The sequence below is a fragment of the Oryx dammah genome, unplaced genomic scaffold (assembly GCF_014754425.2).
Source record: "Oryx dammah isolate SB20612 unplaced genomic scaffold, SCBI_Odam_1.1 HiC_scaffold_2, whole genome shotgun sequence".
Lineage (NCBI taxonomy): Eukaryota > Metazoa > Chordata > Mammalia > Artiodactyla > Bovidae > Oryx > Oryx dammah.
This window is the reverse complement of record NW_024070186.1, coordinates 182,930,093-182,945,347: the sequence shown is the minus strand read 5'-3', so window position 1 is coordinate 182,945,347 and position 15,255 is coordinate 182,930,093. Positions and strand designations below refer to the sequence as shown.

Sequence of the window (15,255 nt, the reverse complement as noted above, 5' to 3'; positions counted from 1 at the left end):
AGGGGGGGTCCTCACGGGAGCTGGTCTCCTGGGGAGGGAGTAGGAGTGGCTGGCACCCTCTCTCTCACCTGTCTCCTCCCGCTGCACCCTCAGCTGCCCCTCCAGGCTGGCCTTCGCTGCCGTCTCCTCGTCCAGCGCCTCCCGCAGAGTCACGATCTCAATCCGCAGCCTCTCGGCCTCGTGCTCTTGGGCCTGCTGGCGGGCCCGCGCCTCCTGCTGTGTGCGGCGCACCAGCTGGTGCAGCTCCTGGGAGGAAGCAAGTCACTGGCTGGTTTCAGGGTAGTGTGTGTGGTGGAGGGGAGGAGGGGCAGAGGCCCTGGGGGCCAGGGACTCAAGGGGGATGGTGGGGAGGGTGGACACACACACCCTTGGATGGCTGCTTCCTGTAGCGCAAGCCCGGGGAGGAGGACCCTCAGGACCACTCCCAAGTGCAAGTTGAGTGCAAGTCCCAGACTACCCAGAGCAAGATTTGGAGCTCTTGTAATGCTCAAAAACAACTAAAGTTATGAGCACTCCACAGTTTAGGCAGACGTGTGTATGCGTTGGGTTGGCCGAAACATTCATTCGGGTTTTTCTGGGTGCTGTTATAGAAAAACTGGAACGACTCTTTAGGCCAACCCAATAATAAAAATGACACCAAAGAAGAGCAAAGGAATGATAAAGCTGGGGACGGCAGAAGCAGAGCCAAGGAATGTGGGGCGGGGTCACACGTAAGATGTCAGTCATAGTTCTCAGGGTGGGAAGGGTTCCAGGTGCTTTCCATATTCTTAATAAAGTCAATTGACGGACGGAGGCCATGCACGGATCAATGATGATAGCTTTCAACAAACCAAAGATTCTGATGAATTCGATTTTGTGGATCTCCTGTCACTTAAAAATAAGTCAGGGAGTTCCCTGGTGGTCCAGGGCTTCAGAAGTGGTGCTTCCACCACAGGGGGCGCAGGTTCAATGTCTGGGTGGGGAATTAAGATCCCACATGCTGTGCGCTGGGCTTCCCAGGTGGCACTAGTGGTAAAGAACTCTCCTGCCAGTGCAGGAGACCTAAGAGACATCAGTTTGATCCCTGAGACGGGAAGATCCCTTGGAGGAGAGCATGGCAACCCATTCCAGTATTCTTGCCTGCAGAATCCCATGGACAGAGGGCCTACTGAGTTACAGCCCATAGAGTCCTAAAGAGCTGGATGTGACTGAAGTGACAGCACACAAGCTTGCTCTGTGCGGCCAAAAGAAATGATAAAGTAAAAATAACAAGCCAAATGACTGCTTCCTTTGTGTCAAAGTGAAAGTGTTAGTCACTCAGTCGTGTCCTACCCTTTGTGACGCCATGGACTGTAGCCTGCCTGCATTACGGGCAGATTCTTTACCTTCTGAGCCACCACGGAAGGCCCTCTTCATGTCAAGCGCTCTGTTAACTCATTTTCTCTCCGTGCCAATGCTGGGAAGGGTTGTGGCCCCATTTTGCAGAGGAGGAAACTGAGTCTTAGCAAAGCCCCATGTGTTGACCACGGTGATGCAGCTGAATCAGCAGCCTGGGCCTGTCCCTGAGTCCCCTGGCTCCAGGCCAGTGCTTCGCTGCACGTGGAGAGGAAGGGCGCACACCCCCCTTACCGGCAGCGAGCTGGGCAGCGACTCCTCCCAGCCCTCATCCTGCTCCAGGACCCGGGGGGCTGAGGATGGCGGCTGCTCAGCACGGAGCCCTTGGTTCTCCTCTGTCAGGCGCTTTACCTCGTGGCTCAGGCACTTGTGGGAGTTGGCCAGCTCTGCCTGGGGGTGGACAGTTAGGACGAGGTGATGAGGGGACTGGCGTCTCCTGTGAGGCCAGACCCTGAGCCCTCCTCCCAGACACTGGAAGGAGAACCAGGAAGCCCACGCCCTCCTTCCCAGCTGAGAAAGGAAGAAACACCCTTCAGTAAGCGTCTTTGGCTCCCAAGCTCATTTTTTTTTTCCCTTGTTTGCTTGAGGGATCTTAGTTCCCCAAGCATGTCAAGCTCTTTCTACAGCCTCCTCGATGATTTCGAGGTCACACAGTGGCAGCCACAGGCCACATCGGTTGTTTTATGTGGTCCCTGGATATTCATTCAAGGACTGATGATGTAGCTGAAGCTCCAACACTTTGGCCACCTGATGCAAAGAGCTGACTCATTAGAAAAGACCTTGATGCTAGGAAAGATTGAAGGCAGGAGGAGAAGGGGATGACAGAGGATGAAATGGTTGGATGGCATCACCGACTCGATGGATGTGAGTTTGAGCAAACTCCAGGAGACAAAGGACAGGGAAGCCTGGCATGCTGCAGTCCGTGGGGTTGCAAAGAGTCAGACATGACTGAACGACTAAACAACAACAACTTTAAAACCTGGGAGACTACACACAAATATCCGGATCTGGCTTCTCTTGACAAATGAGAAAACCAGGCAGCATGAAGCCTGAATTCCCACGTGCCGCGGTCAGCAGAGTCGAGGGGCATGAGGCCCCCTTTACAGGGTCTCTGTTTGCCTGCTGCTCCTTCTGGCCGTACACCAGACCTTGTTCAATCATTTGCCTCTCTTGTCTCGAGAAGCATCCGATTTTGCAATCTCTGCTTTTCATCCTCATGACTCTGCAAGCTAGGACCCATTATTGCAATTTCACCGCGTCAAGGTTGCGGCTCTGGGCTTGTGGGATTAGCTTAAAGATCACTGAGTTGAGTGTGTGGTGGGCTCTGTCTAAATGCGGTACTGGGTGCCCTGGAAGCCCTCTTATCAGGAAGCCTTACCAACTCCAGGGTGAAGCCAGAGCAGATCGGGGTGGGGGAAGGCTGTAGGACAGGTGTCTCGACTTTCCACATGGGCCTCAACCAATTCCCCTCCCACTCCTCTCCTGGCCCCCCTGGCCCCCCTACCGCCCTCACCATCTGCAGCTGAACGCGCTCCTGCGCCTGGCTCACGGTTCCCTGCAGGGTCCGCAGCAGCTGCTCTGAGTTCTGGACCTGAGCCAGGAGGACTTGCATCTGTGGGTGGAGGTGGGGCGAGGGTGAGGCGGGGCCAGAAGGAAGCTGGGAGTAGAGGTCCTGCGGGGCTGGAGCTGAGGCTGAACCCACCTGCTTGGCGCAGTCCTCATTGCTCCGTCTCAGGCCCTCCTGCAGCTCGTCCCGCTCCCGGCTGACGCTCTCCAGGTCCTTCTGCAGCTGCCGCCCCTGCCATAGATCCCGGCCTCAGCCTTGACGGCCAAGGGGAAGCCTCCCTCCTCTCCAGGCCTCTCACGCTTTGCCTCCTGCATCTCCTTGGGCAGCGCCAGCATCCGCCCAGTCGTTCCAGCTGAAAGCTCAGGAACGGACATTGAGTCTTCTCTGTCCTCCACTACCCAGGTCCGGACCACCAGCAGGCCCTGCCCGGCAGCCTCCAGAATGAATTCCAAATCCACTCACTTGTCTCCATCTTGGCCGCCACCTCCTGGTCCCAGTCACCACCTTCCTCTAAACTATATCAAGCGTCACCCTTCCAACCAGTCACCTTGCTTCTCCCGTTGCCCCTTCCCCAGATTATAATCCATTCTCACATAGAGAGCCCAGTGACCCATGATGAGCCCAAAGCAGAACAGGCCTCTCCCTGCCTTAAACCCCACAAAGGCTTCCCACAGCTCCTGGTCTGAAACGCAAACTTCATGGCTGGCCCCGAAGCTGAGGCTGACCTCCTGTGGCCCCTGCCTGCCTTTCTGACCTCATCTCTCTTCCCCTCCTTGGCAGCCTTCCAGCTCCTCAGACACACCACAGTATGTCTATCCTCTGGGCCTTGGAACCTGCAGATCCTTTGGTCTCTGATCTTCAGAAAGCACCTCTCCTGCCAGCTAGGAAGATCTCCTGCCCTGCCAGTCTCTACCTCATAATCCTTATTTTTAAGAAGATTTTTTTGTTGTTGATCATTTTTAAAGTCTTTATTGAATTTGTACAGTGTTACTTCTGTGGTTTCCCTGTTCTGGGTATTTAGCCGCAAGGCATACGGAATCTTAGCTCCCTGACCAGGGATCGAACCTGTGGCCCCTGCATTGGAAGGTGATATCTTAACCACTGGACAGCCATGGAGGTCCCTCCACAACCCTGTTGAGTTTTGTGGTGGGAGTCTCCCCTTGTGATGCTGTCTTCCTCATGGGCCCATGTGCATGTCTGGGCCTGGCTTCCTTACTAGAGGAAGCTCCAAGAGGGTAGGAGTTTTCTTCTTCACTCCAGGATGCCCGGTTCTAGCTCAGTAAGGACTTGAAGGGAGAGATGGATGGATGGATGTGTGCGTGTTGGCAGCCCACCCTGCCCTCTCCACTCACCTCCAACTGCAGCTGCTCCCACTGGTTGTCTGGGACCAGCTGGTAACCAGGAGGGGGCAGGTAGATGCCTTCAGGGACCAGGGTGCCCGTGGACACCAGAGAGGCTGTCTCCTCCTGCTCAGGGCTCAAGCCCTGGCGGCTGCGGGGCAGGGAGGCGCTGCCACTGGGCCCCCCGCCAAGGGAGAAGGAGGAGATGGAGGCACTGTCATCACAGTTGTGGGCGAAGGCCTCAGCCGCTGGGCCCCCGTCCTCACTCAGCTCCTCAAGAGGCTCCAGAGGAGGAGATGGGTCCCGGGACAGGAGCAACTCCGTGGAGCCGTGCAGGGAAGGGGGATGCCGGGGCCGTCTCTAGGGAGATGGGGCAGGGAAGAGGCTGAGGGGCTGGGGTCCCGCAGCGCCCCTGCCTCCCTCAGTGCCCCCTGGCCACCCCCTTACCTGGATCTCTTGGATCAGCTCCTCCGCCCTCAGCAGTTTCGCCTTCAGCTCCTCGATCTCCTGCTCCATGGGCAGCACGATCTCCCGCAGCTTCTCCGAGTCCTCATGGGCCTGGAGAAGGGGAAGGGGCATTGGGCAGTGACAGGCAGTCCTCCCGACTGCAGGAGCCTCAGGCCTGTCAGAGTTTTCCCTTCAAGCACATCAGTTGTTCGAATCCTCCCAGGCACGTGCTATCACCCCCATTTTAGAGAGGGAAACACAGAGGCTCGGAGTGCTTACAAGGCTTACCCCAGATCACATGGTAGGTGGCTAAAGTCACAACTGCTTTCCTGTTGCCCACTTGTACAGGGACATACTTTTCTCCCCCAATATCATGTGTCCCTTTTTTAAATCATAGAGTCTCACATTTTCAGCTGGGCTTGTGACCTGAATCCTAGAATACCATCTACATTTCTCAGCTTCCCTGTAACTAAGCATGGTCATATGACTAAGTTTCAGCTAATGAGATGTAGGCAGACGTGCTGGGTGTAACTTCCAGGTCAACCCCTCAGGGGGAAAGGCTGTATTTACTCCTCCTTCGGCTGGCTAGAATGCAGATGTGATGGCTGGTGCTCAAGCAGTCATCCTGGACCACGAGGCAGTACGCTACCTATGGCATACCAGCAACATAGGAGGAGGCTGAGTTCCTAACGACTTGTTGAGCTGCCACATCAGTCCTAGAATGTCTGCTTCTGAACTCTAATAAAAATAAAAGTGAAAGTTGTGTCTGACTCTTTGCAACCCCACGGACTATATACTTCATGGAATTCTCTAGGCGAGAATACTGGAGTGGGTAGCCTATCCCTTCTCTGGCAGATCTTCCAGGCATAGGAATCAAACCGGGGTCTCTGTATTGCAGGTGGATTCTTTACCAACTGAGCTATCAGGAAAACCCAAGAAAAATACATTTCCACCTTACTTAAGCCACTGTTGATCTGGGTTTTCAAGCTTTGTCCTACCGGTTATGTCTTCCCATACTCCCATCACCACCATATTGCTGGCTGCTTCTCTTTTGCTCTCTTTTCAGGTTTCGGATTCTGTTGAACTTGTACAGTCAACAGCCTCTGGACACCTCAACTTGCAGATTGGACAGGCTCTTCTGTCCTTGTACAGCCAGTCTAAACCAACTCACATTGCCATTTCTCCCCTTGTTAGCACCAGGTCAACAACAATGACCCTACTATCCACTCAGCTGTCCAAGGCAGAAATTGGCCAGTCATCCATCCTCTTCCAATTCATACAAGTTCTGCCTCTTGAGTAATTCAAAAACCCATCTCAGACAAGTTCAGTGTAAACCTCCAAATCTCTTATGTGAACACTGCCAATGGGTAGGGTAAGCCTGTATGGCCCAAACAAAACACCTTCGATGCCATCTGAAGCCCTGAAGCACATGCTCTGCAGGTACCCACACAGTGGATGAATGATGGCTGGACGCAGGGCCAGGACCGGAGCTCCCTGACTCTGAGCCTGGGCTTCTTTCCACCGTACCTGGCAGATTTAATTTAGCAGAGCCTTTCTCCTTCACCACCCTGCATAACCACTCCCTGAGGAACACTCAGAACGCAAGTATAGTGGCAGTCCCTGCAGGCAAATTGTGGCTTGGGAGGCTTCCTTTCTTGGCTCCAGTTTAGATCTTTGTCCTTCTCACCAGGAGATTTACTCCGTCTCCCTGAGCTTCACATATAAGGTGAGCCTCACATTCCTCGTGTTTAATGTGAGGTAAGTACCTACCTCACAGGGCAGCTGTGAGGCTCAAATGAGGGAAGATGTGAACTAGCCCCGAAAGGTGAAGAGTTTGGTAATATGTGTTTCCTATGATTGTTTACGACAGCACGAATACAAGTGATGGTGTACCATAGAGATTAAGAACAAAGCTTTAGAACTAGGCTGCCTAGATTTTAAAATCCCAGATCTGCTCCTTTTTTTTTTTTTTTTTTGACTGTGCTGGGTCTTCCTTGCTGCGCATGGGCTTTCTCCAGTTACAGCGAGCAGGGGCTACTCTCTAGTTGTGGTGCAAGAGCTTCTCATTGTGGTGGGTTCTCTCGTTCTGGAGCAAGGGCTCTAGGGCTCTTGGGTTTCAGTAACTGTAGCACACGGGCTTAGCTACTCTGCAGCATATGGAATCTTCCGGGACCAGGGATCAAGCCCGTGTCCCCTGCATTGGCAGGAGGAGGATTCTTAACCTCTGGACCACCAGGAAAGTCCCAGATCTGCTCCTTTTTATGCGCATAACCTGGCGAGAATGACTAAACTTCTTTGAGCCTCACCTTACTCATCTGTGAAATGGATCTAATGGACCTGTCTTTCACGGGAAAGACTGCAGAGACTGTGTCCACAGTACCTAGTGCATAAGCGGTATCCTTAAATGTTAGTCGGCCCCCACACATGACTTTTCTTAATTTTTCTGAGTCATGCCACACAGCATGCTGGATCTTAGTTCCCCAAGCAGGGAATGAATCTGTGGCCCCTGCAGTGAAAGCAAGGAGTCTTAACCAGTGGACCACCAGAGAAGTCCCAATTTTCCCGTGCTGAGTACAGGGTTAGTACCTAGAATTATTGCTGGGTGCCCTGCTCCCAGTGATGTGGCAGTGGGACATCAACAAACCCTGTGGCCCAAGGTCACCTTTGGCTGCCTCAACATCTTCTCAAGTCCCCGGGGAGGGGGCAGGTAGATTATCCCAACCCCAACCTTTTCCATCTGCTTCTCCAAGGAGTCCAGGGGGTGAGCCCGAGACAGCAGTTGCTTCAGGCGCCCCAGCTCCCGCTCCTTCTCCTCACAGTCCTGCTGCTGCTGCTGCCGCTCCTGCTTCAGAGACGTGATCTGGGCTTCATAGCTGCTGATGGAGTCTGGCAGGGCAGGAAGGGCAGAGGAGAGGGAGGGTCAGTGCGTCAGCCCTACCTGGGGGCGAAGAGGGAGCTCTCCATCACTGCTGCTCTCTGCAAGGCAATTTACCATAGCGGTGATGACAGTAGGCTTTGTGGTTGGACTGAGGAGATGGCAACCCACTCCAGTATTCATGCCTGAAAAATCCCCATGGACAGAGGAGCCTGGCGGGCTACAGTCCATGGGGTCACAGAGAGTTGGATATGACTGAGTGACTGAGCACAGCACAGCAAGCTCCTGGGCAATTTGCCTCTCTGCATAATGTCCTCAGCTAATGATAACCCTGCTGGCTTGTTATAGGATCCAATGACATGATATCGGGAAGGGCTTTAACCCTCTTCCTGGTGCATAATAAATGCTAAAGATAGGCTATCTGTTGCTATTAATACATAAGAATAACAGGCAATATCTAATAATAGTCATAAATATTCATTCTGGACCAGACTCTGAACTGGACTCTGGAAATAGAGAAATTAATCAAACACAAACCCTGACACCAGGAGCCCACAGTCCAATGAGAAAGACAGCCGTGGAAAGTTACAAAGCAGTCTGAGAAGAGCTTGTGAGAGGATGACTCCTGGCCTTGGAGGTCCCAGAAGAAGGAGACCCTTACTCTGAAGCGGGTCCAGAAGGCAGACCCTGCCTGCCTGGCCAGGAGAGACACCAGCAAGCGGTGAAGGACAGAAAGGACACATTAGTTAAGTAACGGGCGCAAAGGCTCATGGGTGGGAAAGTGGATGGTGTGGCTGGGGCATAGTGGACACACTGGAAGAACAGCAGTGAAGATGCAGAATGCCAAGCCGGGATTTAGAATTCATCTTAACAGGTCAGTGGGAGTTAAAGGTGATGTTGAGTGGAACATGGTCATTTTTCATTTGCATAGTTACTTATTTTAACACGTACTAACATCAGAAGTAAAGGTTCTGTTGTCAGACTGCCAGGGTTCAAATCTTCTCCTTTCCAGCTATATAACCTTAGGCAAGTTATCTAATCTCTCTGAGCCTCAGAGCTTTCTCTGTAAAACGGAGACGGATAACAGTTCCTATCTCATAGAAATTCTGATGAAGATTAAATACTCATCAAGTATTTAGTTCAGTGAAAGTGTCAGCTGCTCCGTTGTGGCCGACTATGCGAACCAACAGACTCTACCCCACCAGGCTTCTCTGTCCATGAAATTCTCCAGGCAAGAATACTGGAATGGACTGCTATCCCATCCTCCAGGGGATCTTTCCAACCCAGGAATCAAACCCAGGTCTCCTGCATTGCAGGCAGACTCTTGACCATCTGAACCACCAGTGAAGCCTGGCACTCAATAAATTTTGGTTATCGTTATTATTTAGGACACAGTTTCTTAGACAGATAGGAAGTTCCCTTTAAAATAGATGTGTGTAAGTTTTTGAAAAGTGGATCTATTTGAAGAACAAACATCAAGTAGATTACAGGGTAAGTAATATAAGGAGACAACCACATTGCACAGATGGGACACGGATGCCTAAAATGTACGAAATATGGGCCCAGAGAAGTCTGGAGCCAGGAGTGGTCGTTAGAAAGGGGAATGACATGGTGGAATGGGAACTGTAAGAACTTTAATCTGGAAGCCAAGGTCAAGGCCAGACTATGGAGGGAGACTTTTAAGAAGGCTGAGGCAACAATATGCAGGAGCAGACAAAGAGCTCCACTACAGCAGTAGCCATGGAAGCAGAGGGGTGGGACGTGAATGGAAGCTATTTCAGAGAATCTGCCCTCTGACTAGGGGAGAAGCAGGAAAAGAGGAAAAGATGCTGGGTGATCTGGGACAAGGGGAGTTTATGTATCCCAAGTACAGAGGACGTGAGGGAAGAGGGAAGTTGGTGCGTGTCGGGGGAGGCGGAGGTTGTGCGAGGATGTAGGGGTGCTTGAGGAAGCAAGGAAATCAGATAATGAAATTTACAGAGATGAGGCCCAGGGCTGAGTCTGAAGGCCAAAGACTCAAACGAGTTCTCAGGGAACTGAGAAACTGCTCACTTTCAGGGTTGATCAGTCATTAGTGAGGGACAAGAAACGACATGAGGCCAGGGAAGAGGTAGCCTTCTGAGCTAAACTTAGCTGGAACTGACAAAGCTGCTGCTGGAGCCCAGGCTGGGGTTCTATGCAAATTAAACAAGCACGCTTCTTCTGCTTCTTCCTCTTGAGTCCCGAGCCTGCCTGTGCTAGGCAGTCCTGCTAAACTACCCCATGGGTGTAGGTCATGACCTCTTTCTTGTCATGCACTCCCCCTTATGGGGCCGAGGGAGTCTGGGAGGACCACTTGCCTCACCTTTCAGGATGGCTTGCAGCGAGGCCACCTCCTCTTGGCATTGCCGCTGCACCGCCGCCACAGCCTCGGCCTTCGTGCTCTCGCTCACCTCGGCCACAGCCTTCATGGTTTCCATTTCTGCTAGGGCGCCTGCTAGCTCAGCCCGAAGCCGCTCGAGCTCCCCGGACTCAGCCTCAACTTTTACCCCCTCCTGGGGCTGGATGTCCAGCGCTGTGGAGGACAGGGATCAGCCTCTTTTCTCATCACTCTCAGATTCCCAATATTCGCAAGGTATCAAATCCTCAAGTGCTGCAACTTAGTACTACAGCCAAGATCCCTGCACCTTTACCTAACCCCGCCCTGCTCACCTGGCCCCGCCCCTTCCCCGCCTGCTCCTCACCTAGCTCTGCCTCGTATTGTCTAGAGCCCCGCCTCTTCCTCCCTCGGTTCACCCAATCCCCTCTTTTCTGACACGCCCCCTCCCTTTCAGTGGCCCCGCCCCTTGTGCATCTGGCCCCGCCCCTCCCCTCCCACACTGGGCCCCACCTCTAACCTGCCACTGGCCCTCCACCTTGCATCGCTAGACCACGCCCCCTCCACCTGTTTTCCTGGCGGCGTGGTCCCGCCCCTTTCTCCAGGCTCCCCCCACTACCCCCCCCATCCAGCGACGCCGAACTCGGCCCCGCCTCCGGCCTCACCGCCCCTCGCGTGCACGGACGAGCCCTCACGTACCGGCCCCTGGCAGCCGCCGCCGGCCATCCTCGCCCCCGGCCGCCGGCGCAGCTGCCGCCATTGCCTCCGCGCAAACGGCGGGTTCCCGCACTCCCTGGTGACGGCGCTCACCGCTTCCGGGTCTTCTCGGCTGTTTCCGGATCCGCTCGGCTGTTTCCGGATCGGCCCTGAGCTTGAGGCTGAGGCCGGAGTTAGGGGGGCGGGGGTGGCCGAACGTCAGCCGAAGATTGCCGAGTGGACGCCCTGCCGTGGCCCCGGGTCCCGCCGCTCCCCGCCTTCTTTGTTGAGTTCCACTGTTGGACAGGGACTCCTACCCTTCAAACCCCGAAGTAGCTCTTTCATCAAAGGCCTCGCGCGTCTCTGCGTGACCTTGGAAGCTCTCAGATTACACGTCCTCCGGGACGCCCGCCGGCTTCAGCCTAAGGAGGACAAAGCTCTCGCGGTCTCGCCCAGTCCCCGGAGCTGACCCTTTTGATCGGTCCCTGGCCGCCCTTCCGCCGGAGCTTGGCTCAGGTTACAGCGAATTGTGGTCGAGCCTCCCTGCACCTCCGCTTTCGTGGAGCGTCCCTCAGAGCAGGGCTGCTGGGTCGACTTCACTTTTCTGGGCGCCTGGGCCCCCGCGTCGTCAGTCGTGGAAGTCAGAAACTTCCATGTCCCAACCCCAGTTTGCTATTCAGCCAGTCACCACTTCCTGCTAATCTTCCCCTCCCAGTGCCGCTCAAATCCCTCCTTTCCTCTGTGGGCCACTGCCCTAGGTCAAGCCCTCATTATCTGTGACCTCTCCCTCCAACAGCCGACCTGAGATCTCCCCTAGTCAGTGACAGGCAACTCAGACTTCTAAGTCTAGAGGCGTGATTCCCCTTCTCCCAAACCTGCTTCTCCTTCTGTAAAGTAACATTCCAGGAGCCTGCAAGTCTTGCAAGCTCTACCTCCAAAGGACTGAATATTCGAGAATGGGTCCCTATTTCTGCATCTTCAGCGCTGACACCCAGCCCAAGTCCCCATCATCTGTCTCCTGAACTTCCACACTGCCTCCTTCTACACCTGTGTCACCGTTTGGGCCCCTTAGTTAATTCTCAAAGCAGTTAGAGTGATCCTTGTAAAACAGATCGTGTCTCATCCCCGCTTAAAATCTAGTTCAATCCAATTTGAAAATGGGCAAAGGACACGAGTTTCACTGATGTAGGTGGCAAATTGAGCATGAAAAAGGATACTCAACCTCATTAGCCATTCAGTTCAGTTCAGTTCAGTCGCTCAGTCGTGTTTGACTCTTTGCGACCCCATGAATCACAGCAGGCCAGACCTCCCTGTCCATCACCAACTCCCAGAGTTCACTCAGACTTGCGTCCATCGAGTTACTAGAGAAGTTAAAATTTCCTATTTGCACACCTACCAGGATGGCTGAAATTTAAAAAGAGTAGTAATACCAAATGCTGATGAATAGATGGAGAAACAGTTTCTCAAGTACTCCTGATGGGAATGTAAAATGGTATAGCCACTTTGTGGAAGGGTATGACAGTTTTTTAAGAGACTAAACATAACCTTGCTTGAACACACCAAGCTTTCTCCACCCCAGGTCTTGGCTCAGAAGTCACCTCCTCGGACCTCCCGGTGGTGCAGTGGATAAAAGTCCGCCCGCCAATGCAGGGGACACAGGTTTGATTCCTGGTCCTGGAGGATACCACAGAGCAGAGCAACTATGCCCATGAGCCACAGCTACTGAGCCCAGATGCTGCAGCTGCTGAAGCCCAACTGCCTAGAGCCTGTGCTCCACAACCTTAATGAGAAGCCCACAGACTATAACTAGAAAGTAGCCCTCACTCTTCGCAATGAGAGAAAGCCTGCACATGGCAGCGAAGACTTGATACAATCAAAAGGAAAAATAAATAATTTTTTTAAAAGTCACCTCCTCAGTGAAGCCGTCCCTGATCACACTGTCTTAAGTCACCAGCTCAATAACCTGTCCGCCATTAAATCACGTTAGAGATGTCTCACCATTTGTTTACTGGTTCACTTTATTACCTGGCCCCCTTTAGCCTTCTGTGGCCCCAGGACTTGAATCAGAGCTCCATGAGATTAAGAATCTTGTCTTGTCCCCTGTTATTTCCCAGCACCTAGCACAGTGTCTCGGAGAAGGCAATGGCAGCCCATTCCAATACTCTTGCCTGGGAAATCCCATGGACGGAGGAGCCTGGTAGGCTACAGTCCATGCGGTCGCTAAGAGTAGGACACGACTGAGCGACTTCACTTTCACTTTTCACTTTCATGCATTGGAGAAGGAAATGGCAACCCACTCCAGTGTTCTTGCCTGGAGAATCCCAGGGCCGGGGGAGCCTGGTGGGCTGCCATCTATGGGGTCGCACAGAGTCGGACATGACTGAAGTGACTTAGCAGCAGCAGTGGCAGCAGCACAGTGTCTGGTAAATAAACAGTAGTAAATAGGACTTCCCTGGTGGTCTAGTGGTTAAGAAGCCGCCTTGCCTTTCAGGGGACATGGATTCCATCCCTAGTCTGGGAAGATTCCACATGCTGTGGCACAGCTAAGCCCGTGTGCCACGATTGCTGCAGCCCAGGTGGAGCAACTACTGAAGCCTGCTCGCCCTAGGGTCCATACTCCGCAACAAGAGAAGCAACCGCAATGAGAAGTCCGATATCCACAACTAGAGAAAGTCAGCACAGCCAAAATAGTAATAGTAAATAAACCGTAACACTGACTGTGAAAGTAGTAAATATTTGGTGAATGAATGAATGAACACTTCCCTTTCTGATCTCTCTGGACTCCCTCAAACCCCCTCCTCTGCCACTGCGGCAAGGAGAGTTTTAGAAAATATAAATCTGACCAGGTCAACTCTTAGCTTACAAATCCCCAAGAGCCTCTTGCCCTCAGAATAAAGTCCAGATTCCCTGTATATGCGGCAGGGTTTCTTGGGAAAGGCATGAAATGAGGGCATGAAATGATACCTGTAAGTAAGTCAACTATCAGGTTTGGATTTTAACCTGAAACCCTGGGAGTCATTGAAGGCTGTTGAGCAGGGGAAGCAAACGGCTGATCCCAAGGAATATCTCTCTGTGAGCAATATGGATGGGAATTAAAAGGTAGAGGACAGAGAGCCCAAAGGAGAAGCTGTTGAGGGACTTTCCTGGTGGTCCAGTGGCTAAGACTCTGAGCTCCCAATGTGGGGAGCTGGGATTCAAGTCCTGGTCAGGGGACTAGATCCCGTGTGCTCCAATTAAGACCCGATGCAGCCAAATAAATAAACGGAGCTGTTGAAATTATTCTGGTTGAGAAGAGTCCAAAATAGGGGGAAATTGACACTAGAGTTATTAAGGATCAGAAATAGACTAACTTTGGTGACTTCGTACATGGGGGAAAGAAAAGTTTTCTGTCACTCTTCCCAACTTCCTTTCCTTTTTATTTTTAAATTTTTTATAATTGATTTACAATATTGTGTTAGTTTCAGGTGTATGGCAAAGTGATTCAATTATATACATATATTTTTTTCAGATTATTTTCCAATATAGGTTATTACAAGATTTTGAATAGAGTTTCCTGAGTTATACAGTAAATCCTTATTTCTTATCTATTTTTTGTATAGCAGTCTGTATCTGTTAATCCCATACTCCTAGTGTATAACCCCCCTCCCTTCCCCCTTTGGTGACCATAACTAACTTCCTTCCTTTATATAACCAGCACTTAATGAGCACCTTCTGGATGTCAGTGAAGTAAAGACCCTTGTTGTAGCAGAGCGAATAATTTAGGGCAGGAGGCCAATGAGAAGACTTGAAAAATAAACAAGCAGACTTTGGGACTGGGGCAAATAAATGCTGGGAAGGAAATAAAAGAGGTGTGAAATTAAAAGTCCCGGGGGTGGGACTTCCCTGGTGGTCCAGTGGCTAAGATTCCATGCTCCCAATGCAGGGGCCTTGGGTTCGATCCCTGGACAGGGAGCTATTAATAGATCCCACATGCTGCAACTAAGAGTTGGCATGCCTAAACAAAAGATCCCACAAGCAGCATCTAAGACCCAGCTCAGCCAAATAAATAATTTTTTTAAAAAAGTACCTGGGGTGTCAGGGAGGGTCTCTGGGAGGAAGTAACGTTTGAACAGAGACTTGAGTGATGGAAAGGAGCCAGTGGAGCGCAGAGCCGAGTGTCGTTCCAGGAAGAAGAGCAGCAAGTGCAGAGGCCCTGAGTGGGGGCAGACTGTCAGAGGGTTGAGACAGCAAATGTAGTCATGGGTAGCCTCACTCAGACCTTTGGAGGCCGTGGTTTGGAATGTTGACTTTAGGCAGATGACCATCGTTGGAATGTTCTAAGCAGGGGGCTGACATGCTTTAGCAAGAAGACTCGGCGTGTGAGGCAGCTGAGTAGCCAGTGAAGGGATTAGAGAGATTCTGTTGAATGAAAGGCACATGGACTCCTGCTCCCTCAACCCCCCCATTCTCCCAATGCCCCAATCTTTCCCCTGCAGCCACCCCAACCCGACCAAAGGGAAGTGGGGGGCCTGGCAGCTGGAGGGTCCCCTGAGGTTCGACTCAGGCAAACAGGAAGCCACAGCCCAGTGAGACGGGTCTGGGAACCAGCAACTGAGAGAGC

At 52.4% G+C, this 15,255-nt stretch overlaps 1 protein-coding gene across 2 annotated transcripts in view; it reads right to left on the bottom strand.

Annotated features, from left to right (window-relative positions):
- Positions 1–15,255, bottom strand: part of RABEP2 (rabaptin, RAB GTPase binding effector protein 2) — a 16,929-nt gene extending 1,674 nt beyond the window's left edge. Inside the window, exons 1-10 of one of the 2 annotated variants that reach the window (XM_040258767.1) lie at positions 14,722–15,255; positions 10,659–11,077; positions 9,948–10,157; positions 7,457–7,614; positions 4,729–4,839; positions 4,294–4,641; positions 3,077–3,172; positions 2,888–2,986; positions 1,609–1,764; positions 69–246 (exon numbers count right to left, since the gene is read on the bottom strand). In XM_040258767.1, the coding sequence (XP_040114701.1) occupies positions 69–246; positions 1,609–1,764; positions 2,888–2,986; positions 3,077–3,172; positions 4,294–4,641; positions 4,729–4,839; positions 7,457–7,614; positions 9,948–10,157; positions 10,659–10,719 (1,417 nt within the window). In that variant the 5' untranslated portion in view covers positions 10,720–11,077; positions 14,722–15,255. Of the gene's footprint in view, positions 1–68; positions 247–1,608; positions 1,765–2,887; positions 2,987–3,076; positions 3,173–4,293; positions 4,642–4,728; positions 4,840–7,456; positions 7,615–9,947; positions 10,158–10,658; positions 11,386–14,721 lie in introns of those variants that run through there. The other variant, XM_040258778.1, reaches the window with a different exon arrangement.